The sequence below is a fragment of the Aspergillus campestris genome, assembly GCF_002847485.1.
Source record: "Aspergillus campestris IBT 28561 chromosome Unknown P168scaffold_1, whole genome shotgun sequence".
In the NCBI taxonomy this organism is placed as follows: Eukaryota; Fungi; Ascomycota; class Eurotiomycetes; order Eurotiales; family Aspergillaceae; genus Aspergillus; species Aspergillus campestris.
The window spans coordinates 570,937-598,121 of NW_020194336.1; the positions used below are offsets into that span (position 1 = coordinate 570,937).

The 27,185-nt window shown below is 53.2% G+C and overlaps 10 protein-coding genes across 10 annotated transcripts; 4 read left to right on the plus strand and 6 right to left on the minus strand.

Annotated features, from left to right (window-relative positions):
- The first annotated feature begins 15 nt into the window (after nucleotides 1-15).
- P168DRAFT_300686 (uncharacterized protein) lies at nucleotides 16-1,263 on the plus strand. The gene is made up of 3 exons (XM_024838454.1): nucleotides 16-608; nucleotides 676-942; nucleotides 1,049-1,263. Exons 1-3 carry the CDS (start codon nucleotides 495-497, stop codon nucleotides 1,070-1,072), a joined length of 405 nt encoding a protein of 134 aa, XP_024696473.1. The 5' UTR covers nucleotides 16-494; the 3' UTR covers nucleotides 1,073-1,263.
- On the minus strand, nucleotides 966-3,886 carry P168DRAFT_246047 (acetolactate synthase). The gene is made up of 5 exons (XM_024834031.1): nucleotides 3,530-3,886; nucleotides 3,354-3,461; nucleotides 3,224-3,291; nucleotides 1,459-3,150; nucleotides 966-1,401 (listed from the first exon to the last, which is right to left on the minus strand). Exons 1-5 carry the CDS (start codon nucleotides 3,685-3,687, stop codon nucleotides 1,343-1,345), a joined length of 2,085 nt encoding a protein of 694 aa, XP_024696474.1. The 5' UTR covers nucleotides 3,688-3,886; the 3' UTR covers nucleotides 966-1,342.
- Nucleotides 3,887-5,163: 1,277 nt separating this feature from the next.
- P168DRAFT_323099 (type I polyketide synthase) lies at nucleotides 5,164-14,018 on the minus strand (the record flags this gene model as incomplete). The annotated part of the gene is made up of 8 exons (XM_024840644.1): nucleotides 5,164-10,256; nucleotides 10,311-10,536; nucleotides 10,601-11,175; nucleotides 11,269-11,350; nucleotides 11,412-11,707; nucleotides 11,779-12,329; nucleotides 12,385-13,777; nucleotides 13,926-14,018. 8 exons carry the CDS (start codon nucleotides 14,016-14,018, stop codon nucleotides 5,202-5,204), a joined length of 8,271 nt encoding a protein of 2,756 aa, XP_024696475.1. The 3' UTR covers nucleotides 5,164-5,201.
- Nucleotides 14,019-15,981: 1,963 nt separating this feature from the next.
- Nucleotides 15,982-17,998, plus strand: P168DRAFT_331182 (FAD/NAD(P)-binding domain-containing protein; the record flags this gene model as incomplete). Its single annotated transcript, XM_024841641.1, has 4 exons — nucleotides 15,982-16,146; nucleotides 16,235-16,711; nucleotides 16,804-17,032; nucleotides 17,133-17,998. The coding sequence occupies 4 exons, from the start codon at nucleotides 15,982-15,984 to the stop codon at nucleotides 17,996-17,998; spliced, it is 1,737 nt and encodes a 578-aa protein (XP_024696476.1).
- Nucleotides 17,999-18,224: 226 nt separating this feature from the next.
- On the minus strand, nucleotides 18,225-19,249 carry P168DRAFT_286062 (class I SAM-dependent methyltransferase). Its single transcript, XM_024836270.1, has one exon. It carries the CDS (start codon nucleotides 19,227-19,229, stop codon nucleotides 18,264-18,266), a length of 966 nt encoding a protein of 321 aa, XP_024696477.1. The 5' UTR covers nucleotides 19,230-19,249; the 3' UTR covers nucleotides 18,225-18,263.
- A 360-nt stretch (nucleotides 19,250-19,609) lies between these two features.
- Nucleotides 19,610-20,724, plus strand: P168DRAFT_286063 (flavodoxin family protein). Its single transcript, XM_024836271.1, has one exon. The coding sequence runs from the start codon at nucleotides 19,748-19,750 to the stop codon at nucleotides 20,708-20,710; it is 963 nt and encodes a 320-aa protein (XP_024696478.1). The 5' UTR covers nucleotides 19,610-19,747; the 3' UTR covers nucleotides 20,711-20,724.
- A 139-nt stretch (nucleotides 20,725-20,863) lies between these two features.
- On the minus strand, nucleotides 20,864-22,243 carry P168DRAFT_314023 (S-adenosyl-L-methionine-dependent methyltransferase; the record flags this gene model as incomplete). The annotated part of the gene is made up of 4 exons (XM_024839728.1): nucleotides 20,864-21,180; nucleotides 21,240-21,688; nucleotides 21,754-22,004; nucleotides 22,055-22,243. 4 exons carry the CDS (start codon nucleotides 22,241-22,243, stop codon nucleotides 20,864-20,866), a joined length of 1,206 nt encoding a protein of 401 aa, XP_024696479.1.
- An 877-nt stretch (nucleotides 22,244-23,120) lies between these two features.
- arp1 (scytalone dehydratase arp1) lies at nucleotides 23,121-23,711 on the minus strand (the record flags this gene model as incomplete). The annotated part of the gene is made up of 2 exons (XM_024835616.1): nucleotides 23,121-23,540; nucleotides 23,613-23,711. 2 exons carry the CDS (start codon nucleotides 23,709-23,711, stop codon nucleotides 23,121-23,123), a joined length of 519 nt encoding a protein of 172 aa, XP_024696480.1.
- Nucleotides 23,712-23,996: 285 nt separating this feature from the next.
- P168DRAFT_331187 (uncharacterized protein) lies at nucleotides 23,997-24,860 on the minus strand (the record flags this gene model as incomplete). Its single annotated transcript, XM_024841642.1, has 1 exon — nucleotides 23,997-24,860. Exon 1 carries the CDS (start codon nucleotides 24,759-24,761, stop codon nucleotides 23,997-23,999), a length of 765 nt encoding a protein of 254 aa, XP_024696481.1. The 5' UTR covers nucleotides 24,762-24,860.
- Nucleotides 24,861-25,377: 517 nt separating this feature from the next.
- Nucleotides 25,378-27,169, plus strand: P168DRAFT_294109 (cytochrome P450; the record flags this gene model as incomplete). The annotated part of the gene is made up of 4 exons (XM_024837937.1): nucleotides 25,378-25,504; nucleotides 25,563-25,735; nucleotides 25,837-26,089; nucleotides 26,151-27,169. 4 exons carry the CDS (start codon nucleotides 25,378-25,380, stop codon nucleotides 27,167-27,169), a joined length of 1,572 nt encoding a protein of 523 aa, XP_024696482.1.
- Nucleotides 27,170-27,185: the final 16 nt, after the last annotated feature.

A 27,185-nucleotide genomic window follows, 5' to 3' on the forward strand; every position in this document is an offset into this window, starting at 1 on the left:
CTCAGCCGTGATGTTGTATATCATATCTACCAGCCATAGTTTCCCAGCAGGGTACAACTAGTTATACGATAGTTCAAGCCAGTAAGCCAAAAGCCACGCGAAACTATAGTTCCATCTGTATACGAGCAATGGACATCAATACTCCCCGAGGATACCCCCCAACCGGGGAGAACAACTATACAACAGTTCGCAGAATAACCCACGCATTAGATCTACATAGCTGGAAATATCCCTGACGAACCGGACTTGCCGTGTCGAAGATCATCGCGATGTACTCCGTACGTAGAATCAATGCAGCTGATCAATCGCAGCTAAGATCGTGACGAGGTCTCATTTGCTAGGTTTCGGGTTCATGCATTGCCCATCATAGCTTTTTATTCGCTGCTGGAACTTCCGTCAGGGGTTCGGGGGGTATTTAATGGTCTTCAGCCCAGAACAGCATACCATCACTTGCAGATCATCATCTCATTCCATCTCATCTCATCACTGACAAAATGCACCTGAACCTCCTAGCATTAACATGCCTCGTCGTCGCCACCACCGCCCTCCCCAACCCCAACCCTAACCCTCCCTCCTTAACCGCGCGCGATTCCCTCCGACCCCGATACGTACGCCCCCCTGCCCAGCACCCACCTCAAGCTTACTTAACATACGCATCTAACAAAGAAAGCACAGTGGGACCTCACCCTCCAAAAGCCAGGCTGCATTTCCAACGGCACAGACCCCTCCCTAACCCTCTACCACCGCTCCGGCACAGTCGCCACCTCATGCACCTCCCTACTAACAGACCCCGGACCCGACGGGACGCCGATTGACATAAAAGCGGTGGACAGCATCTCGTGGAAGAGCCCTGATCCTAGTCGGCGGTATGATCTGTGTTTGTTTCGCGATGGGGAGTGCGCGGATGGGACGGGGGCGGTGGTTTTGAGGAGTGGATGGGAGGTTTGTTATGCTTATGGGGGGTGGGTGGGATGGAAGGTTGTGGAGGGGGAGGGGACTTGTTTTTGATATTTGTTGGTTGATGGGGTTCTACATGGAATGGGGGTAGGTTGGGTGGATATATGGGGATTGATGGTGTGGTGTTATATATATCGCATTGCATCCCAGCCCGTCTGGATGGATACTCCACTGGGAATAAAAACATCCAGTGCGTTACATATAAGACTTAGTCCAGGGAGTCAAACAATGGCGATTGACATTAAAGCAATGGATCAAATGTAGAAAACGCACAAACGAAGCAGGAAAGGAACAAAACCGGAAACCAAAACCGAAATTATCTATACATTCTGCTATAAACCAACGCCATCACCCCTTTTTTTCCATGTCTGGGGGTTTATATGGTTTACCCATGAAGCCCGCTTGTCCGTTCGCGCATCAGCCCGCGCCGCGTCTTCTCATCTTCTGCAAGTATCGTTAGCTTGTTATACAACCAGCAAAAGTATATGGATCGATGCTTACCAGGATTGAATACGATAAACTCATGCAAGCCACACCCACCCGGCACCATCGGCAACACAGGCACCTTCTTATCCGTGATCACCTCCAACAGCGCAGGCCCATCCGTATCAATCAGCCACTGGAGGCTCTCCTTGACTTTCGTAGGATCCGCCACTCTCTGGCCCTGGATACCCATAGCGTCGGCAATCTTGATGAAATCCGGGTTCGCCTGGTGCGTATGGGCGTAGCGGTCCTCATAGAAGAGATTCTGCCACTGCGTGACCATCCCCTGCTCTTCGTTGTTGAGGACGATCACCTTGACGCCGATGTTGAATTGCGCGGCGGTGGAGAGCTCCGTCAGGGTCATGTTGAACGAGGCATCGCCGTCGATGTCGACGACGAGGGCGTCGGGTTGTGCGACTTTCGCGCCGATCGCTGCTGGAAGCCCGTAACCCATTGTGCCCAGCCCGCCGGACGTGATCATTGTCCGCGGGTGTCTCCAGCGGAAGTGCTGCGCGGTCCACATTTGGTGCTGTCCCACGCCGGTCGTGATGTACGTTTTGTCTTTGCGGTCTGCGCAGAGATTGCTTAGCTCCTCGATGAGCGTCTGCGGCTTGATGAGCCCGTGCCGCTCGGTCTTCTGGTAGTCTGATAGCGGCCACTTCTTCTTCCACGCGTCGATCTTGGTGTACCACGCGCTGCGATCGTCCGTTGAGCGGGGTTCGACGTGGGGTAGAAGCAGGCGCAGGTTGGTGCCGACGTCGCCGACGATCGCCTCAGTCGCCTCGACAACCTTGTTGATGTTCTTGGGCATGATTTCAAACTGCACGATGCCGCCGCGGTTCTCGGCGGCTGCAGCGCGAGCTCCGGGCGCGAATTTGCTGACGTTGAGGGTAACGCGGTCGTCGAAGCGGCCGCCGAGAGCGATGATCAGGTCCGCTTCTTGCATGGCCATGTTGGCATATGCAGAGCCGTGCATGCCGAGCATGTGCAGGGACTTGTAGTCCAGCTCGTCGAAGCCGCCGAGGCCTTGTAGGGTTGTGGTCACGGGGATGGAAGCGAGGTCCGATAGCTTCTTGAGAAGCTCGGGGCCGGATTCGGACTGGATGACGCCCTGGCCGGCGTAGATGACAGGCTGCTTGGCCATGTTGACGAGCTTGGCAACGCGCGCGATGGAGGCCTTTAGCTGCTTGTGGTTGAGGTCCATGGCGTCTTGGGTTGAAGCGCTGGGCAGCGTTGGGATCGCTGCATCTGTAGGAATCGCCCTGCGGAGGATGCCAGCCGTCACGTCCTTGGGGAGGTCGACGAGGACGGGCCCCGGCCGGCCGGTGGTGGCGATCTGGAATGCCTCGTTGATGCGGCGCGGGAGCTCGGCGATGCTCTTTACCATGACGTTCCACTTGGTGCAGGGCCGCGAAATACCGACGATGTCGGCCTCTTGGAAGGCGTCGCTGCCGATGCTTGTCGTCGGGACCTGGCCGCAGAATACGACCATGGGCGTTCCGTCTAGGAGCGCGTCTTGCATGGGGGTCACGATGTTGGTTGCGCCTGGGCCGGACGTCACGAGGACCACGCCTGGCTTGCCTGAGGCCCGGGCGTAGCCTTCGGCCATGTGGCCGGCGCCTTGCTCGTGCCGGGGGAGGATGAAGTCGAAGTGCGTGGAGTTGTAGATTGCGTCGAAGACGGGGAGGATGGCGCCGCCGGGGTATCCAACTGTATTATGGGTATCCGTCGTTAGCCATTGCTGCTATGGGTAATGTTGTGCGCTCCCCTTATCGAGACATACAGATATGTTTGACGCCCTGTCGGAGCATCATGTCGTGGAAGATCTCGCCACCGGTCTTGCCGATAAACCTATTTTCAAACACACAATTAGCATGCATTCTCACACCAACAAAAGAACAGGGATATCATACGACTCATCCGTGATATTTCTCGACATGCCCGTCAACGGCTGCACCTGGCTATCATACTGATTGAAAGTAGGGCTAGGAGTGGGTCGGACCTGGCTGTTGAACGCCCCACTCAACGCAGACGGTTAGTCCAGAGATTCTCGTCTTAAAACCAGACTCTGATCAGGGCAGACACATACGACGCAGTAGACGAAGCAGTGGCGACAGTGGCCTCGGTCCTCCGGTTCGACGGGACCTTGTTGAGCGACTGGGTAAAGGCCACCGGGGTCTGGGACCTCAATGGCCTGGTCTGGCCCACGGCCTTCAAGGCATTTCTTGCCTGGCGACTTCGGAGCATGGTGAGCGTCGGGGAAAGGCTATACGATGGAATCAGAGGTCGTAGAGAGGCGTATAACTCCGATCGTGGGATCGTTGGGATGGAGATATAGAAAGGCTGGGGCGCGAGTCTGATGAGTCATGCGGATATCCCCTGGGGGAAGATCGACACCGCCGCTTCGGGAATCGGGATCTGTGTGGACCTGGGGGGGGGGGGAGGTATCCCGCCTTATATCATGTACAGAAATGGGATCAAAGAGTGTTATCTGCACCACATTGAAAGAAGGATGAAAGAATTAGAGATCAGGATGTGATTGACCAGCAGGAAAAGTGAAATCCTAATGCAGGGCTGACTAAGAACGCACGCCGGCACCGGAGACAGGGATGTTCATCACTCGAACAGTGGGCAGGAAAACTCTTTTAAACCAGTCATCCTCCGAATTTGGCACCGGTAAGCACGGGGTATTGATCCACTAACTGGACGGCTATTTCAAGCTAGTCACAGCCTGGTTTCCCCAAAGTACGGTGTATGATACTCTTACATCGATGGGGTAGCAAAGAGATATGGTGGCAATACTTTCATGGTGAATATGCCCTATAAACCTCAATTCCAATGATCGTACGAGGGGTACTTCGATAGGTTCCTACCGAGATGATCCCAACCATGGTTCCCAAGGGAGGGGATATAGTACCCTGGATATAGGTCCAGGGCGTGACTCAATCCTCGCCGGCTTCGGACTCTTCAACCATGTGGAATCACATGTCGTAACATCGGCTGACTTGCGTTTCTTCCGGACCTGAAACATGATATATGACTCTTCTGTTTCTTGCATCTCGTAACCATTCGCAATTTCGTGTGAGTTTCGAGGTGTGTCATTATGGTCAATACCTTTTTGCCTGCTTTCGTCGAAGGATCTAGGTGGAGTGAACATCTATAAATGACGTCGTAGTCATGTAACCATGACCCCAGTGTATCAGCGCGAGCAACTCGCATCGGGGCTTGTATTAGACAGAGTATCTGAAAATGCTGGTCGATATGAGCAAGTCCGGAGAATTTCGTATATCACTGTCGAAACCATTTCTCAGGCCCTTGTGACTCAATATCTCAGCAGAATAGGCAACAAGTTCAACTGATAGCTCTCTTCTACGGAGTCTTCCTTGTATAGTGATATTCAAACAGCAGTCACAATGCCGGGTTGTAATATGATCGCAGACGTTCTAACTTACTAGTATCAGTTGCTGATGTAGATCCGACAAGAAGTTACTACTTATCAACTAGCCCCCCCAAGTTGATCTACCGTAGAACACCCGTGCCTTTCTGTACGTTGATACGGACCGACATGAGCCGAGCTCTCATGAAACTACTCCCCTGACTACGAGGTACAAGAGGGTTACATGAATGGCCAGCTAGACCGCTGAGTACTCTCAATCATAAACGGTGCTCGTTACAAATTTCTCCAATGTGCCACGCAAAGTCAGAGAGAGGCTAACAATACATAAAAGAGACCACCTCATGAGGATCAACTTCAACCCGCACTAAGCACTCAAGTCCTCCCTTGCCCACCGTTGAATCTCCCCGGCAACAGCAGGAGCATACCGCTTGTCCAGCAGAGCCAGGTGACTCCCAGGGACATCAACAGTCAGGTTCGCCCGCGGCCACCGAGGGCGCCATACGTCGGAATCCTTGGGCATCTTATCCGACGGATCCACGGCACGCACGAACAGCGTCGAGAGCGCATCAGGCAGGGGATGAAGTTCAATATCCCAGTCTCGCAACGTTCTAAAATACCCACCTACCTTCGCCAGCGCCACGTCCAGGTCTCCAACGAGACTGTCGCTGCCCATGCCTTTGGAGTGCCCTAAGCTTGGGGGCACCTGTAGGCGCGTAACGAGGGCCTCCGCCGGGAGCGCGTTCAGCCAGTCGGGATCGCCCCGACCCGTCATCGTGAGATACGTGTCCACCAAGACGAAGCCCGCTAGCCGGGGCTGCTGGTCTTCAGCGTTAGCCAGTTTGGACGCCACTGCGTATGCGACTGTTCCCCCTGCGGAGTAACCAGCGAGGATGATTCCCGGGCGGTCCGAGAAGTGCTTGCGGATGGTGTGGACGTGCAGATCGGCTAGTGTGCCGAGGTCATCTGGGACGGCCTGCGCTTCTGGGTGGGGGAGTTCGAAGACGTCCCTTGTGCCGTCCATTGCAGATGCCAGGTTGCTATATACGCTGAGACCCACTCCCTCGATCTTGATGCGTGGGAAGAAAGGCGCGATGAAGACTAACGGCAGGGGCAGCTCTGAGTTGGAAGAGGCTGACGGACCGGTCGCGAGGCGCTGGGGCTCTGCTGTGTAGCTTGACAGGCTTAACCCAGCTTTGGGGAATGTCGGCATTGCGAGTGCGGCTGAGGCTAGTAAGTCTGCAGCAGCGGTGTACTGTTCCAGTTGAGACAGTCGCCTGTGGATCGTGGCTAGCCCTCGGAATACCTCGGGGTTGGGCTCGTCTTTCTCCTCCAAAGCGAGAGTAGTCACACTAGACGACGGGCTCAGCTTGTCTTCCTTGCCACTGTCACGAGAAACTGATGTGTCCCCGGCCGTCGTGGAAGCATCTGAATCCATGTCGACTTCAGGCTCTGGCTCTGCTTCAATGCGAGGTAACAGGTGGTCTACCAGCGCCTGAGTAGTATCAAAATCTAGCGCCAGCGTAACAGGGAGGTGACTGAGCCCAGTCAAAACCCTTAATCTGTTCGTGAGCATAACTGAAGTGAAGGAGTCAAAGCCGAGGTCATCAAGTCGCTGATCCGGAAGCAGATCCTGGCCCTGGTATCCCAGCACCGCAGCAATCTCATCTCGCACCATGCCCAGCAGAGCGTCATGACGGTTCTCCGATAAGGCTGCGGCAAGGTTCCTGCGCCAGACGGCGCTTGATCCTGACTCTCGTTTGGCAGACGTCTTGGTTTTGTGTGCCGTACCAGCAGACTGCACCAGCGGGAACGGCCCGCGCAGCAACAACGGCAGAAGAACCGGCTCTGGAGGGGTCTTTGTCTGCATCTGCAGCGCCTTATAAAACAGATCCAAACCCTGCTGGTCTGAGAACGGCCGCGCAGTGGCAATGCGCGGGGGGATCGCGTCTAGTTTGCTTCCAGCGGCCATCCCGGCATCATTCGCCCACGGGCCCCAAGCCAGCGACAGAGCTGGCAGACCCCGTGCAACACGGAAGCGAGCCAAGGCGTCGAGAAAAGCGTTTCCTGCACTATACGCCGCCTGACCTTCGTTTCCGAGAACGCTGACGTACGACGAGAAGAGGACGAACGAGCGGACCGTGTCGGGAACGAGGTCGTGAAGGTTCCATGCGGCGTCGACCTTGGGGCGGAGAACACTAGATACTCGCTCTGGAGTTTGGGAGCCCAGGAATGCGTCACTGACCACGCCTGCACAGTGGATGACGGCGGTGATGGGTGGGTATTGATGGCGATTGTGGCTGTCTAGCAGTGCGGCGAGCTGGGCGCGGTCACTGACGTCGCATGCGACGACACGTACGGCTGCATTTGCACTTCGTAGCTCATCGTGCAACTCGCGTGCTCCGGGCGCTTCAGTACCCGACCGGCTAACGAGGAGCAGACTTTTGGCTTCATGAGTGTGCACCATGTCTCGACTGAGTATGGCACCCAGGCCGCCTGTACCGCCAGTGATCAAGACAGTCCCGCTGACATCGAGTGACATCGCTTGAGGAGGCTCTGTCACTGAAGGCCGTTTGCTCAACCTGGGAATCACAATCTTCCCACCATGCACAGAAACAACTTCCTCTCTGGAAGCAAGCGCAGCCGATAGAGCCTCTTCCGACTCGGATGACCCATCTAAGTCGATGAGCGCCACCCGGCCCCCACCGAACTCTGCCTGCGCGGATCGTACAAAACCCCATACAGCGGCGGTAACAACATCAATATCGGAATTTTCGCCGGTGAACGTCGCCCTCTCGGTCACGAAGACGAGGCGAACACCGTCGGCAGCATGTGTCTTCTCAGCCCTCCACTCGTGTACCACATGGAGCGCCTCGGCGACAGCTTCGTGCACAGGTTTGCTGACTGCTGTCGCGTCAACATTGTGGGAGCTTTCGACCCGAACAATATTGTCCGTCGTCGTAGATGTCGTGGTTTGAGACGCAGACTCAATCCATTCGAGGCGGTAGAGGTCACCTCCAGCAACGGTAGGTTGCCAGGTGCGCAGCTGAACCTCAGAAATCTTCGCGAGTACCACACCCGATGACTTGTCCGTCAATGTCAATGAGAAGCTGACCTCGCCTATATGATGGATGCGTGCTAGAATTGGGCTAGAGGCGCCAACCGCCTGGAAAACCTGGATCCCTCGGAGCGAGAAAGGCAACCGAATGTCGCCGCCAGCGATTTTCTCCGCGGAAGCAAGGGTAGACGAATGCAATGCAGCATCTAGCACAGTAGGGTGCAGGACAAAAGTCAACATCTGAACCTGATCCTGAGGTGGGTCAATCTGCAGTAGTATGTCATTGTCATTTAGACGCCAAATGGCACGCACGCGCTGGAAAGACGGTCCATATGAGAGACCTGCATCGTCTAAGAGGGCGTATGCTTCGGAGACGTCCATGTCTGATTCCGCCTTTGTGGGGTCTGTGCCGTTTATAAACGATTCATGGCTGGGGTTGGGCTGCGACGTGAGCTGGAATGTACCTGTGGCGTGCTGCGTCCACTCATGCTGTGTTGCGACGCCGCTGGGGCGTGAGTACACTTCGACGGTTCTTTGGGTCTGGGTGGCCTCATTCTCAGGATGTGACTCGCCTATGAGTACTTGGATCTCCACTTCTCCTTGTTCTCCTTGTTCTCCTTGTTCCCCGTCCTCTCCCGAAGACAAGACCAGGGGCGCGATGACAATCATCTCATTCAGGATCAAAGAGTAAGGCTCAGAACAATCTGCACATTCTTGAGCAGCTCGAAGAGCAAGTTCAGTAAACGCCGAGGCTGGAACGAGCGACTGTCCACCAATAACGTGGTCACGAAGCCAAGGCTGTCGGGCCGTGGACAGGTAGCCCGAACATATGATAGTGCCTGTTCCTGGGATAGAAATAGCGCTGAAGAGCATCTCATGTCGCAAGCGCGAGCCAGCACAGGTACCCGTGTCATACTCTCTAAGCTGCTCTATAACTGCTCCGTTGGATGTCACTGGCAAAACTGGCGTATAGGGCAGCCAGTATCTCTGCCGCTGGAAAGCATAGACAGGCAGATCGACAAATCGCGCGCCACTACTCGCAAAGACAGCGTGCCAGTCGACAGGTACACCGCCAGCCCACAGTTGGCCCAGCATTTTGAGAAGCTTGTCAACTGTGCCATGTGTGGCGACAGCGTCCGGAACATGGGGAGATAGGACTGCAGACGGACCGATCTCCACAAACACCGAGACGTGTTCGTTTGACTTGAGCTCGTTGATAGCGTCTGCGAAGCGAACTGGCTCGCTGACATGACGGACCCAGTGCTTTGAAGAGTGGAGCTGCGCTGCGTTGGCTCGCTTGCCTGTGACAGTGGAAACGAGCGGTATGGCTGTGGGGTTCTCTTCTTCCATTGACGATGGCAGTGCGCGTTCAAGCCCAGGGAGTATGTCTTTCATTAGTGGGGAGTGAAAGCCGTGCTTGACGTTTCGCAGTACGGTAGCTCTTCGTCCTAAGCTGGCGAACCTCTCTGCGACGGCCTGAATCCCCTCTTGTGTGCTAGATACTACCACCGAGTTTTGTGAGTTGACCGCCGCAATAGTGGCACTTCCGCCCAATCGTGACAGCTCACTGGCAACTTCCTCCTCCGTCGCCGATATGCTCACCATACCACCGTTGGGGGGTAGAGATGCCATAAGTTTAGCCCGCGTGGTCACGATAGTAGCAGCGTCACGAAGAGACAAAGCCCCAGCAGCATGCGCCGCGGCGATCTCTCCCAGGGAATGTCCAGCAACCAAGTCCGGACGGATATTAAACGACTCCAGGAGGCGGAACATGGCCACCTCGAAGACGAAAAGGGTGGCTTGTGCGAAATCGGTACGGTCTAGCATGCTGCCATCAGTGATAGCATGTACGAGTGGGCACTCCAAGTGCATGTCCACTTCGTCACACGCTGCCTGGAACGCCGTGGAGAAGACGGGGAAGGTAGCGCGTAGCTCTGCGAGCGTGTCTATCGTTGGCATCCGACTGCCCTGGCCTGAGAATAAGCACACCCGGCGGGGCTTATTACCGGTGGTGTTCGTGTGTGCCGCTATGACGTCGGGGTGTGGTTGGCCTTGAGCAAGGCTTTCGAGTGCTGTTTCGATCTGATTGTGCATGTTCGCTCCCAGGGCATATGACACCGTGGCTCTGTATTTGAGCGCTGATCGGGCGGTGGCAAGTGAGAACGCTATGTCGGCAGGATCTTGGTTGAAGAGGGAGCTAGATGTGTTGCTATCAGGTTGTCTGCAAGCTGCCAACAGTGAGTGAGCCTGTGCGCGCAAAGCAGCTTCGGTAACGCCGGAAATGAGCCACGGAAAGCCGGCGGGGACGTTTTTGGGTTTTGATTCTTCCACTTCTCCTGGCCCAGGCTGCTCCAAAATTATGTGCTTCAACCTCAAAGTCAGTATACTGTCAAAAGAGGAAGGGTGGAGAAGACCCACGCTATTCGTACCCCCAATGCCAAACGAAGAAACCGCAGCCCGCCTTGGTCGATCAACAGACGGCCACTGCCTAGCCTTATTGAGGAGTACAACACCACTCCCTTCCCAGTCAATTTGGGGTGACGGTTCACGAATATGCAATGATGCTGGGGCGACGCCATGGCGCATAGCCTGTACCATTTTGATAATTCCTGCGACGGCAGCAGCGGCTTGCGTGTGACCGATGCTAATACATCACTCTGTGTTAGCCATTTAATACATGAACATGTCCGGTAACTGTTAAGACTCACTTAGACTTGATTGAACCAAGTAGCAGCGGTTCCAAACGGCGAGGGCTGTCAATATTCTTCCTATCGCCGTTGCCGTAAGCCGAAATCACAGCCTGAACCTCAATAGGATCACCCAAAGGCGTCGCAGTGCCATGGCCTTCAAGCACGTCCACGTCTCCCAGCGACATCCCCGCCTGGGCCAGGGCGCTCTGGATACACATCTGCTGGGCCGGCCCATTTGGTGCCGTCAACCCATTAGATTTACCGTCAGAGTTAACGGCAGATCCGCGGATCAGCCCGAGGATTTGATGCCCGTTGCGTTTGGCGTCTGAGAGTCGCTCGAGGAGGAGCAGGCCTACACCCTCGGACCAGCCAGTACCGCTTGCATCACTTGAGTATGCCCGGCATCGTCCATCTGACGATAGGCCTCGTCTTCTGCTGAACATGGTGAATGGTCGTGGTGTAGCCATGGTTGTTATGCCTCCCGCCACGGTGAGCGAGCACTCTCTGTTTCGGAGAGCTTGGGCTGCTAGGTGGATTGCTACTAGTGAGGATGAACAGCCTGTTGAGACGACTAGGGATGGACCGTGGAGGCCCTTTCAAGAATTACAGTTAGTACATTGTTTTTTTGTCGTTCAGAGATGCCTGGTCCATCTGGTGATATAATGGGATAATCGCAAAATACTCACAAAGCAGTACGACACACGCCCAGAGACGACACTGCTGGATGAACCAAGTCCAAGATGTGCCTCCAACTCTGCACCGTCGAGACTGGTAAGTATGTAGTCATGCATGTATAACGTTGATATGGGGGATAACAAGAACGACTAACGCACCGTTGTTCCCAAAGCCGTTCTCTTCATAATCCTCATACAGAGTCCCCACGAACACGCCGGTCTGGCTACCTTGCAGCGACAACGGAGCAATACCCCCTCTCTCGGCCAATTCCCACGTCGTCTCCAATAACAGCCGCTGCTGGGGATCAGTGGCGAGAGCCTCACGCGGCGCCATGCCAAACAAGCCAGCGTCAAAGTGGGCAAAATCGGGCAGGAAACCGCCGCGCTTCGTCGTGGAGGTGTTGGGGGTGTCGGGGTTGGTACTATACAATGCTTCGATGTCCCAGCCGCGCTGTGATTTTGTTAGTCGATAATCTCGTGTTTTAACAAGGAAAGGCTTGGGAAAACATGACTAGGACGTACATCGTCTGGAAAGTCGGTAGTCGCGTCAATCTCATCTGAAACTAGCTGCCACAGATCCTCCGGGGAAGAGATGCCTCCAGGATACCGGCACGCCATGGATATTATAGCAATTGGCTCCACCTCACTATCCGCCGTCGTAGTCGATGTACAGCCGGGCAAAGGTGTCGTTTTCGGCTCCAACAATCGGCTATAAAGGTACGTACTCACTGCTGCTGGAGTAGAATAGTCAAACACGAGGGTATTGGGAATATCAGCCAATCCCGTGAGACCGGCAAGTCGGTCTCGAAGAACCACACCAGCCATTGAGCTCAGGCCCAGAAACGAAAAGGGCTGGTCAAAGTGTCGACGAAGCCAGTCCGTGTTCGACTCGCTCTCGGGTCCAACGTCTAAAGTGCATGCTCTGACCGTCTCCTCCACTACCAGTGCTTCGATTGAGTCTCTCGAATGCAACATAGACCGGGCATTAAGTGGTCTTTTTGTGTAAGAAGTCATGGTTAACCGTTTCGGTTTACCGATGACAGTTCGAGGAACGGCATCAATCTCGTAAAACGCTAGCTCGTGTTAGGATACGTATGGTTCCAGGGCAAGGGGAAGAGGGCAAATTACCGGTGGGTATCTTATAATCCGGTAAAATTTGACGACATGCAGCAAGCAATGCTGGGAGGTCGAAGTCCTGCTCCGCGGCAGTCTTGACAATGAAGGCAGCAGGTGTCTCCCCAAGCAGTCTATGCGGCATTCCAGCCACGACGACATCAGCCACGCCGGGATGCCGAAGCAAGACATGTTCCAACTCATGAGGATGAATATTTTCACCACCTCGGATAATGATCTCCTTCCTGCGTCCCACCAAGGTCAATTCAGCCCCGGCTGCCGAGCTCGAGCGGATTGCGATGTCGCCGGTAGGATACCAGCCGTCCGGCGTAAACGGCGTCCGCGACTCTCTGTAGTACTCGAGCATCAGACCGGGACCGCCTATGCAGACCTCGCCTTGCTCGCCGTCTTTGACTGGGTTCCCATCTGGGTCCACTAGCTTGATCTCCCAGTGGGGCAGGAGTGTGATACTGGAGTTGTTGCGATAGGTATGGCCCGTTTTGCTCACAGCGATAGAACCGCAACCTTCGGTACACCCATAGTTGTTCAGGAGGGGGACACCGAGCAACTCCTTGACTTGGGCACCTAGGGATCCAGATGCCGAGGAACCCGCATACATACATGCCCGCAGTCTAGGCAAATCCAAAGGCGAAATCGGATCTGACCGCTTCGCGGCGTCCATGAGATCGTGGAAGGTGGTGGGCGCTCCCACGATGAGCGTTGTTTCTCGAGCGTTCGTGTCTCTGAGGCTGTCAAACAATGTCTGATCGGCGTCAGGGAGATATGCGCTGGCACCAACGACAACGGTACCCATGATACACAACAAGTGGCCGATGCAGTGGAACAGGGGAAGAGGCCAGAAGAAGCGATCCTCGGGCGTCAGCTCGAACGCTGACACCAGGCTGTTCACATTTAATAGCCAACTCCTCTGGTTTGACAGTACCCCCTTGGGCAAACTTGTTGTACCAGAAGTGTAGTGTAGAAAGGCTTGCTCATCCTCTCCGAGATCGTCGATCTTGATATCCAAGGTCGAGCACTCCTCGTCTTCAATCCAATCTTGGTATCGCGCAATCTGATGCCCTCCCTCTACAGCATCCAGGTTTGGAATTTCGGTGTTTAGAATAATCAAGCTTCCTTCCCCAGCAGCAGCGCGCACAGTGGCCAAGTGCCGGCCATCTGTGATGACCACTCGTGCGCCGCTATGCTCCAAAACCTTAGCCAATTCTGATGAGGGCGAACGAGAATCCAAAGGGACTCCCACAGCACCAGCTCGCGTGATTGCCAGCACGGACTCGACGGTCTGGAGACATCGGCCTAGCACGATGGCCACGAAGTGTCCTCGCCCTATGCCGGCACGGACCAGATGGGCTGCTAGGCGCCTAGTCCGTTTTTCGAGGTCGCCATACGTCTTAGAAATTCAAGCCGTCAGTTATCGCCGTGCAGGTGAAAATACAGCATGGACCAAAAACTCTCGAGTCTGTTGCCCTGCGGGTTCATGTCTCCACAACTAAAGACAAGGACTGCAAGGAGAAGAGCAGTGCTCTAGAGAGACGTACTATTGTCCACCCCGAACCCGCGAAAGCGACCTTTTCGCGAGATTTTTCAGCATGGTGGATTAAAATATCTGGTATCAACTCGGGTCGAGACATGTCCTCGTGGTAGCTTAGGGCAGCTTTCGATCCATGAGTTATTCAAATGATTTGTGTAAGGACCGCACGCTGTAGCAATGCGTTATCACGAGTGCTGCCACGACTTATCAAACGGGCTTAAATACCCCTAGTCAGCTACAATCCGACTCCCTAGCTTGGGGGTGAGATTTCCGCAGTTCATCCCCGGGTGTCTTTCCACTAGCTAGGGCTGCGTCGAGTGATCACAGCCTTGCTCAACAACACGAGTCGCTTATTCTGCCCCACCCCGAGAGGAACATGCTGGTGCTCTGCATAGATACATGCTAGAATCTAACTCGAGAACTCTCCGCTGCGCTAGAATCCTGGTGTCTCAGGATCAGAATAAGGACACCGGCCAGGCTGACTTTCCAGACCAAAACCCTGACGCGGACGCCCCACCCAGCATTCCTTCGTTCCACCTGGGCTTTCTAATACTGTAATACCTGTATAAAACTGAGTTACGGTGTTCTGTCCTACTCCGCCTCCAAATCCAACTACTTTTTAGTTCCTTGGAACCCATTTCTTTTGAAAAAGGAGGGGTTTTCACACCTGGATTTGAATGAGACTCAAATAAGCGTCAATGCTGCTAAGAAATATATAGAGCTAGATATACACATGCTCTTCAAACACTTAGGCGCTGTTAACTCCTTCCGAACCTGTTAGAGACAGCCTCTAGCCCTCATTCAATTGGTCGATCAAACAATCCACCTCAGATCGTGTAATAGTATTATTTTCTTCTAGCGTGTATATTAAGCCGCCATGCGGGGTTCCTTCCGCCCGGAGCAGCCCGTGGCCCACAGAGGGGTCAAGAATACAGATAACCCACCTATCAAACGATAGAAATACGACTTAACCTATCATACTAACCCCTGCAGTCTCCAACATATTATACTAGCTACCTTGTATCATAGCTTTGGATTAGATGCCTTCCTATCCTTGTCCTCGTGTTCAATAACCTGCTACAATCCCTGCCTCACCGTTTGCCACCGCCTCATCCGCGTCTTCCTGCAGATCAATTTATGCTATACAATGCTATTCTTATTACGCCTGCGGGGGACCCGATCCTGCGGTAAGAACGGATATGTAGTGTGATATATAATTATACCGCACGGGTATCTTATATTATACGTGGGTCATTTCTTCGGCGCGGAATCCGCGGTTGGCTAAATTGCGGTACACTCAGGCCCTAATCAAACAGGCAATTGCCCAGCTGCGCTCCTGCAGCCCCCTGCCTAGTAACTATAGCTGTAAGCCCTACTGTAGCTACCATGAGTTGTAGACTCAAGAGACCAGTGATCAACTCTATGAACACACACCCCTTGCAGGTCAGCATAGTACCGGTCATCACTACTCCTGGGCGCAACCTACAATGATTGGGCGAGGCGTCTTAGGATACCGTTTAACAAAAGTACGCATGCGTGTTTCTACAGTCCTTCACTTGCTAAATCAGCACTTATGCATGAAAATGACAGTCTAACTTAGTGGCAAAATTAGATAGGCGGTGCAGACAACCCCGGGTAGAGTGTGCTTGCTCGGTTATACTTAGGTTATACTCTCTGTAGAGTCAGATTACTAGGTGATACTTCATGTAGAGTAAGTTTACTAGGTGGTATTTGATGTATAGTATTCTTACCAATTCATGTAGCCTGTAGGTTTATGTATTTCAGCAGTAAATAGAATTGGAGGAGACGACAAGGTTGCATGGAGTAGACTGGCTTCTTTATCCACAGCCACAGAGGTTTCTACAGTCATTGAGTTTAGCAACTTCTGCATTCGTATACCTAGGTATTTATCACGTATGTTGACGTGAGACCCCTTGCTCAGGTGCGACCATAGTCTGGCACCCTGTATAAGTGTTTCTTCTCGAGCTATAGCTGGAAGCTTTGCCTCTGTGCAACAGGTCGCATTGAAACCTAAAGAGAGTACCGCGTAGCAACTTGACACAATGAGAGTCGCCGTCATTGGAGGCGGTCCGGCCGGATTGACCACGCTCAAGCATCTGCTTGAAGCGCACAAGTTCGTTGGCGGGGATCCTGTCGAGGCGAAGTTGTTTGAAGCAGAAGAAGGTATAGGCGGCACCTTTCTCAAGCGCATGTATGAAGACGCCGAGGTATGTATGGGCCTTTTAGAGCTGGGCAACAACAGCCAATACTGTCATACACTGAGTCGATTGAGACTAACTGACCGTCCTTATCAAGTTGGTATCGTCCAAGTACCTTACAGCGTTTTCCGACTTCCGGGCCCGCGAAGACGACCCCGATTACCTCCCCGCGGCGAGATACCTCGAGTACCTCGGCCAGTATGCCACTGCGTTCGACTTGTGGCCATTTATACAGTTGTCGACCCCAGTGACGGCTGTCCGACGCAAAGGCCGCTCCCATGTCATCAGCTATGCCACGCAGGATGGCAAGGAGGGGTCGTGGATGTGCGATGCTGTCGCCGTCTGCTCGGGTCTGCACGTAACGCCCAATATACCGTCACTCGAGGGCATCGACAAGGTTTCCAAGTCTTTTCATTCGTCTAGCTTTAAGTCGCGCGAGCAGTTTGGCTCCGACACGACGGTTGTTGTCCTCGGCACGGGAGAAACTGCTATGGATATTGCTCATCTGGCTGTGACGGCGCCAACTAAGAGAGTCGTTATATCTCATCGCGACGGGTTCAGTGTCGTTGCTAAGGTAGACTCATTTTCCTATTCACACGGTTCCCAGTCACTACCTGCTCCTGCTTTATTCTTGCTATAATGGGCGACTAACAAGATTTGTTCTAGCGAACACCGAGCCCCATAGTATTCCCTTCCCTGGCAAGCCAGCTGCAGTCGCCGAACCCGCCCGTGCCGGTAGATACATATCTTCACGCGAGCCACAAGTGGGGAAAACTACCCGGCAACGTATTCGACCGCTTGGTCAAGCAGGGCATGTGGCTCATGACTGGTACGAGTGCCGGTTATGATCAGTGGGTGGGCGGTTATCCTTCTTCACGATGGCACACATCAAATGGTAAGCCCCTCCCCTTTTCCCTCGTTGATTCGGGGTGCCTGGCATTGAGGAGATACTTCACCAAGCCGAAGCTCAACTACTAAATTATCTACTCATACAGTCATCTTCACCAAGTCCAGCAAAGCGATGCCATACATTAGCAAGCCATACAGAAAAGACACGTTTTTCCAGCGTTTACGCTCCAGCATCATTCAAGTGCCTATTCCCGAGACACACGGCCGTCAGATTGACATAGCGCCCTGGCCATCTCACATAGACAGCAATGGCGTGCTCCATTTCATGGACAACGGTCGACCGGAGTACAATCGCATCAAAGAAGCCGAGATAGTAAAGCCCGACGTCCTCGTCTTCGCCACAGGCTACACCCAACGCTTCGACTTCCTCGACTCAACATACCCAAGCACCTCCGACCTAGACGTACGAGACGTCTGGCGTCGCGACGAGCCAAGCGTCGGCTTCATTGGGTTCGTGAGGCCCGGTTTTGGCGCGATCCCGCCACTAGCGGAACTGCAGGCGCAGCTTTGGGTGGTGAATCTCCTCGCCCCCGAGCGTCTGCAGCCCCTTCTGCCCCAGGACGAGCCGCACTATCGGCTTGGCATGCCTTCGGATGCGCGCATCAAGTATGGCGTTAGCCACGATGACTACGCGAACCAGTTAGCCGTCGATATGAATGCATCGCCATCGTTTCTGGACGCTGTGAGGTTTGGGAGCTCGCGCAAGGAGTGGTGGCGTCTTCCGCTGGTTTGGCTACTTGCGGCTGAGTTCAATACCAAGTTTCGCCTATGCGGGCCCTGGAAGTGGGATGGTGCGGTTGATGTTATGAGCGGCGAGCTGTGGGAAGTTGTCAAACGGCGGGGTGGGCTGTTCAAACAGATTGTGCTGTCTGGTGTACCTCTTGTGGTGTTTGGTTCTCTGCATTTGATGTTGTGGATATTTACGTCGTTGTTCAAGCCATCCAGATGGTAGTCTACTGGGTATTATGTTTGGGTGACCTTTAGTGATAGGTTCCACTGTCCTTACTTACTGTGAATATCTTTTTCACTTCATAATACACTCGAATGTATTTCAATTGTTTTCCCCACGTGGTATATAATGTAGCTTTCGTGCAGTATTTTGCCAGTATATCAACTATCATTGCCTTTAAGATACTAAACAAAGCACTTTCAATAAGTCTAGACATTATAACAGGATTGTCAAATACTGTATTGCCAAACTCGACGCAAGACACACACTACACTCTCGTCGCGAGGAGCAAAACCACGGGCCACGCCACCGGCAGAGAACCGCCTCCCATAACACGATCCAACTCCTCATACCAGCCCTCCAGCTCCAGATCTTGAGCCTTATCCTCAAACCAGGTCGGCAAATGAGCCTCAAACCACCTACGCACCTCAGCAGCACCCCACTGCATCTGCCAAAACCCAGGGTCCGTCTTCGAGACAACCTCTTCGGTAGGCCCAACACAGTTCACCCGCTCAACCGGCCCTCCAAACTGACTCTCATCATGAAATAGCATAGTAGCCTGCTCACAATTCCACTTATACCTAACCACATCACGCCACTGCGCAGCAGGAAACGCAACGTTATCCAGCTGCGAGGCAATAGTGCGTGTAGAACGCTCCCAAAACGGCCCGCTCACGCCGCCTATTTTGTTCAGTAGCCGCGTGGAGATGCAGTAAAAGATGCGCTGGCATGCCTCGTTCACTGTGGAGTCGGGCCCAGCGAACGTCGGCCGCCCGTAGAACCACACTGCACATGTTCCACCGGGCGCCAGTAGCTCTGCGAAGCACCCGATGGCTTCCTCAGCGTCCATAAGCGGGATCGCTTCCGCGTTCGCGACGAGGTCGGCGGTGCGTGGTGGTGATAGCCCCGCGTGAGCTAGGTCCTCGCCTTTGCATTCCGAAAAGCTGATCTTGTCTGTTTGTTGCTGGCGCTGTCGTGCGGCGTTGACATGGTCAGGACTCGCGTCTGTGGCGATGACCCGTTCGAAGCGCTCCGCGAGCACGGCCGCTACGTTTCCAGGTCCAGTACCCACGTCATGCGCCAGTGTCCAGCTGTTATTGCCTTTTTGGGCGTGGTGTTGGAATATAAGGTTGTAGAAGTTGGGCGAGTACGTTGGACGAGCGTCTAGGTAGGTGTTCCAGTACTCGGCGTCGTAGCTCGTGAAGAGCCCGTCTTTTGTGTTTGACGTAGTCATTGAGCACAGGGAGATTGTGCCGAACCGAATATGAGTGGCTAGTGTGTAAATAAGCAGCCTTCTTGCCCGGGTCTGTATGATACCTTGCACTTATACGAGTCGCACAGCTGACGGCCTATTGTGATACTGTGGATCGTCCACTCGACCAACCGTTGTGTTAGTGCGATGACTGAGTTTCGACAATACAGCCAAGTAGTAGCTCGCATGGATGTATTCCAAATGTACATATATACAAGCCACTAACTTCCTTAGGCAATTGGTGTATAGAACCCGATACGACCCCGCACCGCGCGTCCTCAACCTTGTAGTTCACCTTGAGTCCAAATAAGACACGGTATGGTTGTCTGCAGTAACATTCTTAGCTTACGGAGTGGATTCATCTCACCCCTGACCTACTAGTAAGATGGGTAATGTCTAAATACTGTATGCGTCCGTATTGCATTTCTCGGGACCGAAATTGTTTACCTACGTCAGTGAGACCAACATAGCAGTTTGGTCCTGCAATTCTACCCTCCAATATGAGATTTCTAGGCCTCAGCGGTGGCTTCCCCGGGGGAAACACAGAGCAAGCTCTCCTCGCTGCCCTCCGAGCCGCCCAAACTGCGGCGACAACGCCAGCGACCATTTCCCTGGTCCGTCTCAAGGAACTGTCAATCGGTTCCGAAGCCCTAGATGGCCACCTTCCTCTCCCCGTAGTGGGAAAGTCGAATCCGACCTCTGGGCCAGTCGTCGACGACCGTCCATTCATCCTCGACCAGATCATGGAAGCCGACGCCATCATCCTCGGTGCTCCCTGCATAACGCGCACCATCCCATGGGAAGTCAAATGCTTCCAAGACAGCACGCTCGGTCCATTTCAAGACGTGACCATGGCAAAAAGACTAGTTGACGCAGGCAAAGGTCATCTAGTCGACCAACGCATCTTCAAGCCGAGAGTCATCGCCCTGGTGACACTGGGCGGTGCTTCTACGACCGAGTGGGCACCGTTCACCCTTCCTCTGCTACATCAGGTGTTTTTTCCTCTGGGCGCCCAGATCGTCGACCAGATGCAGGTTTTCGGCGTGGGCGTCCCGAATAGTCTGGTATCAAATGGCGAAGCGGTAGCTAGGGCTGAGGAACTAGGCAGGAATTTGGCGCAGCAGGCCCATGCGATGACGGAGGAGGGGGCGAGATATGTCGGTCCCCGGGGCAAGTGCCCGGTTTGCCATTTGAGTATGTTCAATTTTGTCGGCCAAGATGCTGTTGACTGCGCTACTTGCGGGGCGAAGGGTAGGATGGGTTTCGGTGAGGATGGACATGTTGAATTTGTGACTAATGCCGAGGGCGAGAGCTTCTCTATACTCAGGCGGTCGGGATTGGAGAAGCATTTGCAGGACCTCGAGCAAGGAGTTCAAGTGCAAGAGGTTTCTGTTAAAGTGTCAGACATCAAAGAAGAGTTACTGAAGCTGGGTCAGAGCTGGGTCGTTGCGCCGCCGAGCTGAGCTACAAGATAAATTTATCCACATGGATATTTATACATATATTTCTGAGTGAACTCAGTTCTTTCCTATGTAAAAGACAATCACATCAAATGACAGATACTTATCCAAGCGTCCACGTTCTCCAAAGAAATCAACCGCAGCCACGTTTTAGCCCTAATCCCCACGTGTGACCTCCAGCAAACTTTCAGTGTCCGGCTCTAGTGACCATATCTGTTTTATTTGTAGGCCAACCGACTGCATAAGGTGGTACCACTGCTGCTCAGTCCGCTCTACAGCAGCATTGATAGCCATGAGCATAAAGTCGGAGTGCGTAGCGAACGAACAGGCGCCCTTGAGCGGTATGCTGAACTCATTGATGAGAAGCACAGAATATCCCGGCGTCATGGCGTCTCGGATATGATTCAATATCACGCGGCAGCGGTCGTCGTCCCAGTCGTGCAGCACGTTGCGGAGGTAGTATGCTCGAGCGCCTGTCGCCATGTCAGCTTTACTTCTTCTCTGCGTGGTCCCGGCAAATAGTGTGACATACCCTTGATCGAGTTTGGCGTGAAGAAGTCATGGGCCATAGCCTCCATACCATTTTCTGGGATTACTCGCGCAATTGTGGCTGGCACGTCCTGCAGTACCATGCGCCCTGGAATGTCTGGATAGCGTCTCTTGACTTCCTGGATCTCGTGGCCTACGCTACCACCTACATCGACCATAAAGACGGCATTAGGATCCCCGGCGTCAAAACCAGGCAGCAATTGTTGCTGGATTGGATAAAATTCAAGCCAGTGAGCATGTCCGTCTCGCTGGGTTGACATGAACTGATGAAAAGAATGGAGGAGCTCTGGGCGTTTCCCCAGCCAGTCGAAGTAGGGCTCGCCGTTGAACTGTCTGCCAAACCACATCTGGGCTGGATCTGTGGGGTTTCTGTAGTCTGTCGCTCGAAGACATTGGGGTAAAGACTGCCAGCCGGGGTGGTTTATGTTATGACTGTTTGGCGACTTGTAGTCAGTATTTCTGTCCCTGTAGCCAGAAATTGATAAAAAGAAACCTACAAAACATCCATCCCTGACTCGCCCTTGACAGTTGTAAAAGCACGAGTAACCTTATTAGGCTCATACCGCTCGATCCCAGCCTCATTCACCGCATGAATCGATGAAAGCCCTCTCATAATGCGAGCTAGTAGCACCTCGTCGGCGCCCGAAGCGGCCACCAGCTCCCCCAACGTCACGGGCGAAGAGCTGTCAACCAGTGTTCGAAAAATGCCCAGGTCAATGCCCATCTTGATCAACAGAGGGTCGATTGTCTGGCGTTCCCGTTAGCATTGCCTCGCGATTCTGTGCCAGGGGGTTCTACCCCGTAAAGGTATCCTTCTACAATTTGGCCCTCATTCTGCAGCTCGTTGGTCAATTGTCGCGTCGCGCTCAGGAGCTCTCTCCTTGACTCGCGGCTCGCGGAGTTGTCGTTGTCGGTGATTGCATGCTTCTTTACAGTCTCGCCAAGACTTGTTACCGTCGCGAGCAGTTTACTAACTTCCGGGTCCATGGTTTGTACGTCAAAATGGATTGCGATGGTTTTTGGGAGGGGGCAATATGGTTTGATAGCAGTTCCTACCTGCGCATACCACGGCGAGCTGTACCGACACATAGACCCCAATTCCTGATCTGGCCCCCCCTTCAGTCCTCATGCTGCAGCTTCATATTAGTGCCAGGAGTAGTCCGTATTACGATACATCCAATCTCTCTGGGACCTTGCCGCAAGGGGGACGGACCCGTGGCTGCTATGATTGGACTAGCAAGTTCACGACAGACCAACGGTAAGTTGCATTAATGCGGTCACCTAGAATAGTAATCACTTGTCTGGTGCTATCCTCAAGGTACGATCACTAGTGGTAATGATGGTTGTAATTATCTTAATAAATTAGATATAATATTCTGCGGGGTTTAACGGCCCCCTGCCGTACTAAAATCTCACTATCTCTAGAAGCTCTATCTGGTCAGAAACACAAAGAGGCTAAAGTAAGAATTAGGTTTTACTCGGAGGATAAACCGGCCGATCATCCTCTGCAAATGTGTTACCTCTCCAACAACATGCATAAGTGCTGATTTCACAAATGGGGGAATCGTGCTTCAGTCAATTGATGCAACTCTCAACTACCCCATATCTTCTGTCGACGGAGTTGTTCGGGCGAGGGACCATTGGGTTGCCATTGCTCATCACGAACATGCAAGGGAGCATAAGATAGCGTACTGCAATCGACAGCCCCAAATACTGAACAGGAAGAGGCGAAATAAAAGATGCCAATTTGGAATCACCCACACCCCGCAGTTTATTGGTAGTAAAGACTGTAACCACGAGCTATAGAATATGACAAGGAGTCCATTTCTTGGATACATGCGCGATAGCCCATCTTAGCGTTGCATTACTCCGCCCCCTCAGCCCGCCGAACTCGCTCCCAATCCCCCGCCATATAGATTATGGAAGGTTTGATGAGATCAATCTTCCACTGGCCATCAATTTTGACGTAATGATGCTCCACCCACCCCCTCCCATCAGCCGTCTCTCCGATTTTCCCGCCGAACGCGCCGTGGTAATCCTGGCGCCGCCCGTGTGAGGCCACCTCTTGGAATTCCATGACGATTTCATTCGCCGTTGCGCTCTTGATGTATGGCGTGCCTAGCAGGTGCTGCGTTGCCAGTACGGGCAGTCCGACACGGTCTGGAGCAAGCCATGTGGCGACGAAATCGTCGGCCGTGTAGACTTTGCTTTTCCATGCGGGGATGAGAAGGCTGTAGTCGATGGTTACCTCTGGTGCTACGGTAGCTCGGAATCTTTCAGGATCCTGCGCGAGGCAAGATGTATTGTTAGTGCTTGTGGCCTGGGGGAAGGGAGTGGGGGATCATATTCGACTGACCTTTCTATCTTGGGCGTCGGCCCAGGTCCTCGCTACCTGGATGACCGCAATGTAGTCCGAGAAAGCAAGATTCTCGGGGATGTATATGTTGAAGGTCATGATAGAGGTAGAGCTCAGGTGAAGTTCAGATCTGAATGACTATACGAGAATTGGCCTGAAGAGATATGAGGAATGTAAATCAAGTTGGGTCGAGTGGTAGCGGCCTTATTATAGCCGAAGAAGATAGAATACATAGCCAACCTAGCAGGTACATATGAAATCCCCCGGTGCTGCCAAAATTGCAGGACTTCTTCTAGTAGTAGTATCTGGCAGCTTCCCATGTGTGGGTTCGCTAGCCTAGATACTGCGTCCAGTATATATAGTAAAGGTATACTACGAAGCTGATTATTTGCTAACTAAGACCGTTTCTTCGCCAGCAACAGCAACGCAGCTTTCACTGTCCAGTGAGCTGGGTACTTCCGCTAACGTCTCCACTCGTGCCTCGTCCGCAAAGAAGGCTTCCGCCGTATCTTTACCCTTAAACCAATACTGCTCCGTCACACCCATCACCCCCCACTCACCATTGATAAATGGAGTGCCGTCAAACAGCTGCCCTGGATCTGAAGGAGTCACGTCGCGGTTGATGACATATCTCAAGAGACCCGTTCCAGCACCGATTCTCCTAATACTATCAAGTCTCTGGGCCACTTCTTCCTCTGTAACCCGCTCCCGACTACTCCTGGTAGCCCGCGGAATATAAACAAACACCATGAAGCGCGATTCCTGGCTGCTGTAGCCGACCGGATCAAACATGATTTCCCCGGCAACTTGGCAAATTGATCCCACTATATTCGGCTCGGTGAAGACGTGGTTTCCAGCGTTGGCGCGATACCCTTCGGATTTGAGGAGGGAGGAAAGTTCTTCAATGCTCGACCACGTCAACACTGCTTGGGAATCCCACGTGCTTTGGCTCAGATTAAGTGCGGATATCTTGGGCCGTGGGATTGCCAGGATTTGTCGATACCCAAGGAGGGCTGATGTTTTTTGAGCTGTTGCTTTGGTGATTTCCGCGTGCACGACCGTAAATTCGTGGACGAACTGCTCGTCTGACCATCCTTTCTTCCTCTGCCCTGCCACACACATTTGGATGATTTTGGGATTGTTGGCCATGGTGTTTGGGGCGAGTGGAGCTGTCAATATGGCAAGGTCACTGTCGTGTGCTCCAGCAAGTTGAACGAAGACGTTTTCAGTGGATAGACAACGTCAAATTCTTGGATGGGTAGGAGGAGGAAATGAAGGCAAAGCCGTGTGTGATGCGAGAAACTCAAGGCATATCCTGCACATGGGAGGCATTACTTGATACTCTGTTTAACTACCAGTTCTAGTGCTTACTATGCATCCCATGCGCGGGAGTGGAGAATCCTTGCATGGGTGAATTCGCAAACCTCGTCTAATAAGTAGACGCTCGTACTGAAGTGTATTCAAAGTACTGTAGAGTATCTAATGCATATAAATTACGACTACTATCACTAGTCTCGCAAAGAAAGTAATCACGGAGAGTTGGGGATGAAGATCCACGGGGAAGGCTACCTGCTGGTCTGCGCTGCAGCGCTGGATATTTGATCTTGGGCTAGCTATGGTCTGGCTTGGCCTTCTTGTATCTGAAGCATAAACACTACTCCTCTCGGGGACTGCTATGCTGGAAACACCACAGACACTGCTTTCTTGAATCACATCTATCATGGATACGAAAGTGCTCACACAGGCCGAGGGCTTCATGAGGGCCATGACAAGGCTTACAACACATCCCGTCTTGACCTTCTTCGCTATTCTTTGGGCAGCCCTGTTGCTCTGGTACATGGTTCCGTATTTCACCTCGCCGATTCGCGGCCGACGCGGTCCATTTCTTGCCTGTTGGTCACCTCTTTTGACAATCAGACATGGAGAACGTTAACCGCTGATCCTCTACAGCCTTGACAAACTACTGGCGTATGTACCATGCTGCAGGTGGATCAATGCATCTCGTGAGCCATGCCCTGCACCAGAAATACGGTCCTGTGGTGCGGATGGGCCCAAACTACCTCGATCTCGACTATCCCTCCTTGATGAGTACGTGTCTTGATAGTCATGGCGTTTGGAAAAAGGTTGGTTCTGTGCCTTCTCCCTGTATCTCATAATGTCTTGTAAAGCTCAACGTAAAAATGGTACAGTAAACATTGGTAGATGGCACTAACTCCAGCACCAGACAGAATGGCACGGAATATCAGGCGTCAAGCTGGGTGACAAAATCCTATACAACATCTTCAGCGAGTGCAACCCGGCCGAGCATGCACGGATCAAGAAGCCAGTTGCCAAATATTTTTCTTCTACAGGCGTCAGCGTCATGGAGCCGCACGTCAACAGCGTGCTGTCGTTCTTCGTCAAGCGGCTTGATGACCAGTTCACGGAACATGCTGGGTTTGGAAAACCACTGAAATTTGACGAATGGGCATCATTCTGTAAGTTTCTATCTACACGCACAGCCTACATAGGGCTGATCCCGTACGACCGTGCCAACAGACGCTTGGGACACCATTGCGCAGAGCACATGGAGCAGGCGAGCGGGGCACCTAGAGCAAGCGTTCGACTTTGACGGCATGGTAGACACGTCTGCAAAAGTCATGGACTATCTCGTCACGGTCGGAATGCAACCGAGTATGGATAAAGTCCTCGACAAAAACCCTATCTTTCGCATCGGCCCGCCGAGTTTTGTACCCGTGGCCAATGCCGCCTTCAGCCACCTCACGAGGCGGCGCACGGGCGAGGACGAGCACGACTCATCCGAGCCCGACTTCTTAGACTGCTACCTTGATGCCATGAAGAAGTATCCGGAAGTAGTGGACGAGCCGCGTCTAATGTCGTACATTCTTGTCAATGTGGCGGCCGGAGTGGACACGACTGCCACGACACTGCGCGCCATCTTCTACCTCGCCCTCAAAGACAGGAGGGTATGGGAGACGCTGGAAGCACAAATTCTCGGCGCCAGCTTTACAGAGCTGCCCGTGTCTTATTCCCAGGCGCGCGCCGTGCCGTACCTTGAGGCTGTGATCCGCGAATCCATGCGTCTGTGGCCTGGAAGCTGCTTTGCGCAGGAGCGCTATGTACCACCTGGGGGGCTCATTCTTCCCGATGGCACATTCGTCTCCGAGGGTGTGGCGGTGGGTTTCAATGCCTACGTGATCCACAGGAATAAAGACGTGTGGGGCGACGACGCTGAGGAGTTTCGGCCCGAACGCTGGTTACAGGGCGAAGAGGAGTCGACGGAGCGGTTTAAGCAGCGGCTGCGTTTAATGAACAGCAGCGATTTGTCATTTGGGGCTGGAAGTCGCAAGTGCCTTGGTGTGAATTTTGCTACTATGGAGGTCTATAAGACGGTGGCGACGTTGATTGCGGTGTTTGAGTTTGAATTGGCTGATCCAGCCAGGGAATGGAAGGTACATAACAGCATGTTCCCTAGACAGTCCGGTATTGATTTGAGAATTAAGAGGAGAGAAGGGGTAACGGTACCATTGGGAATGGATCTCGGCAAAGACTGTTAGAGCTACGAGCTCAGAG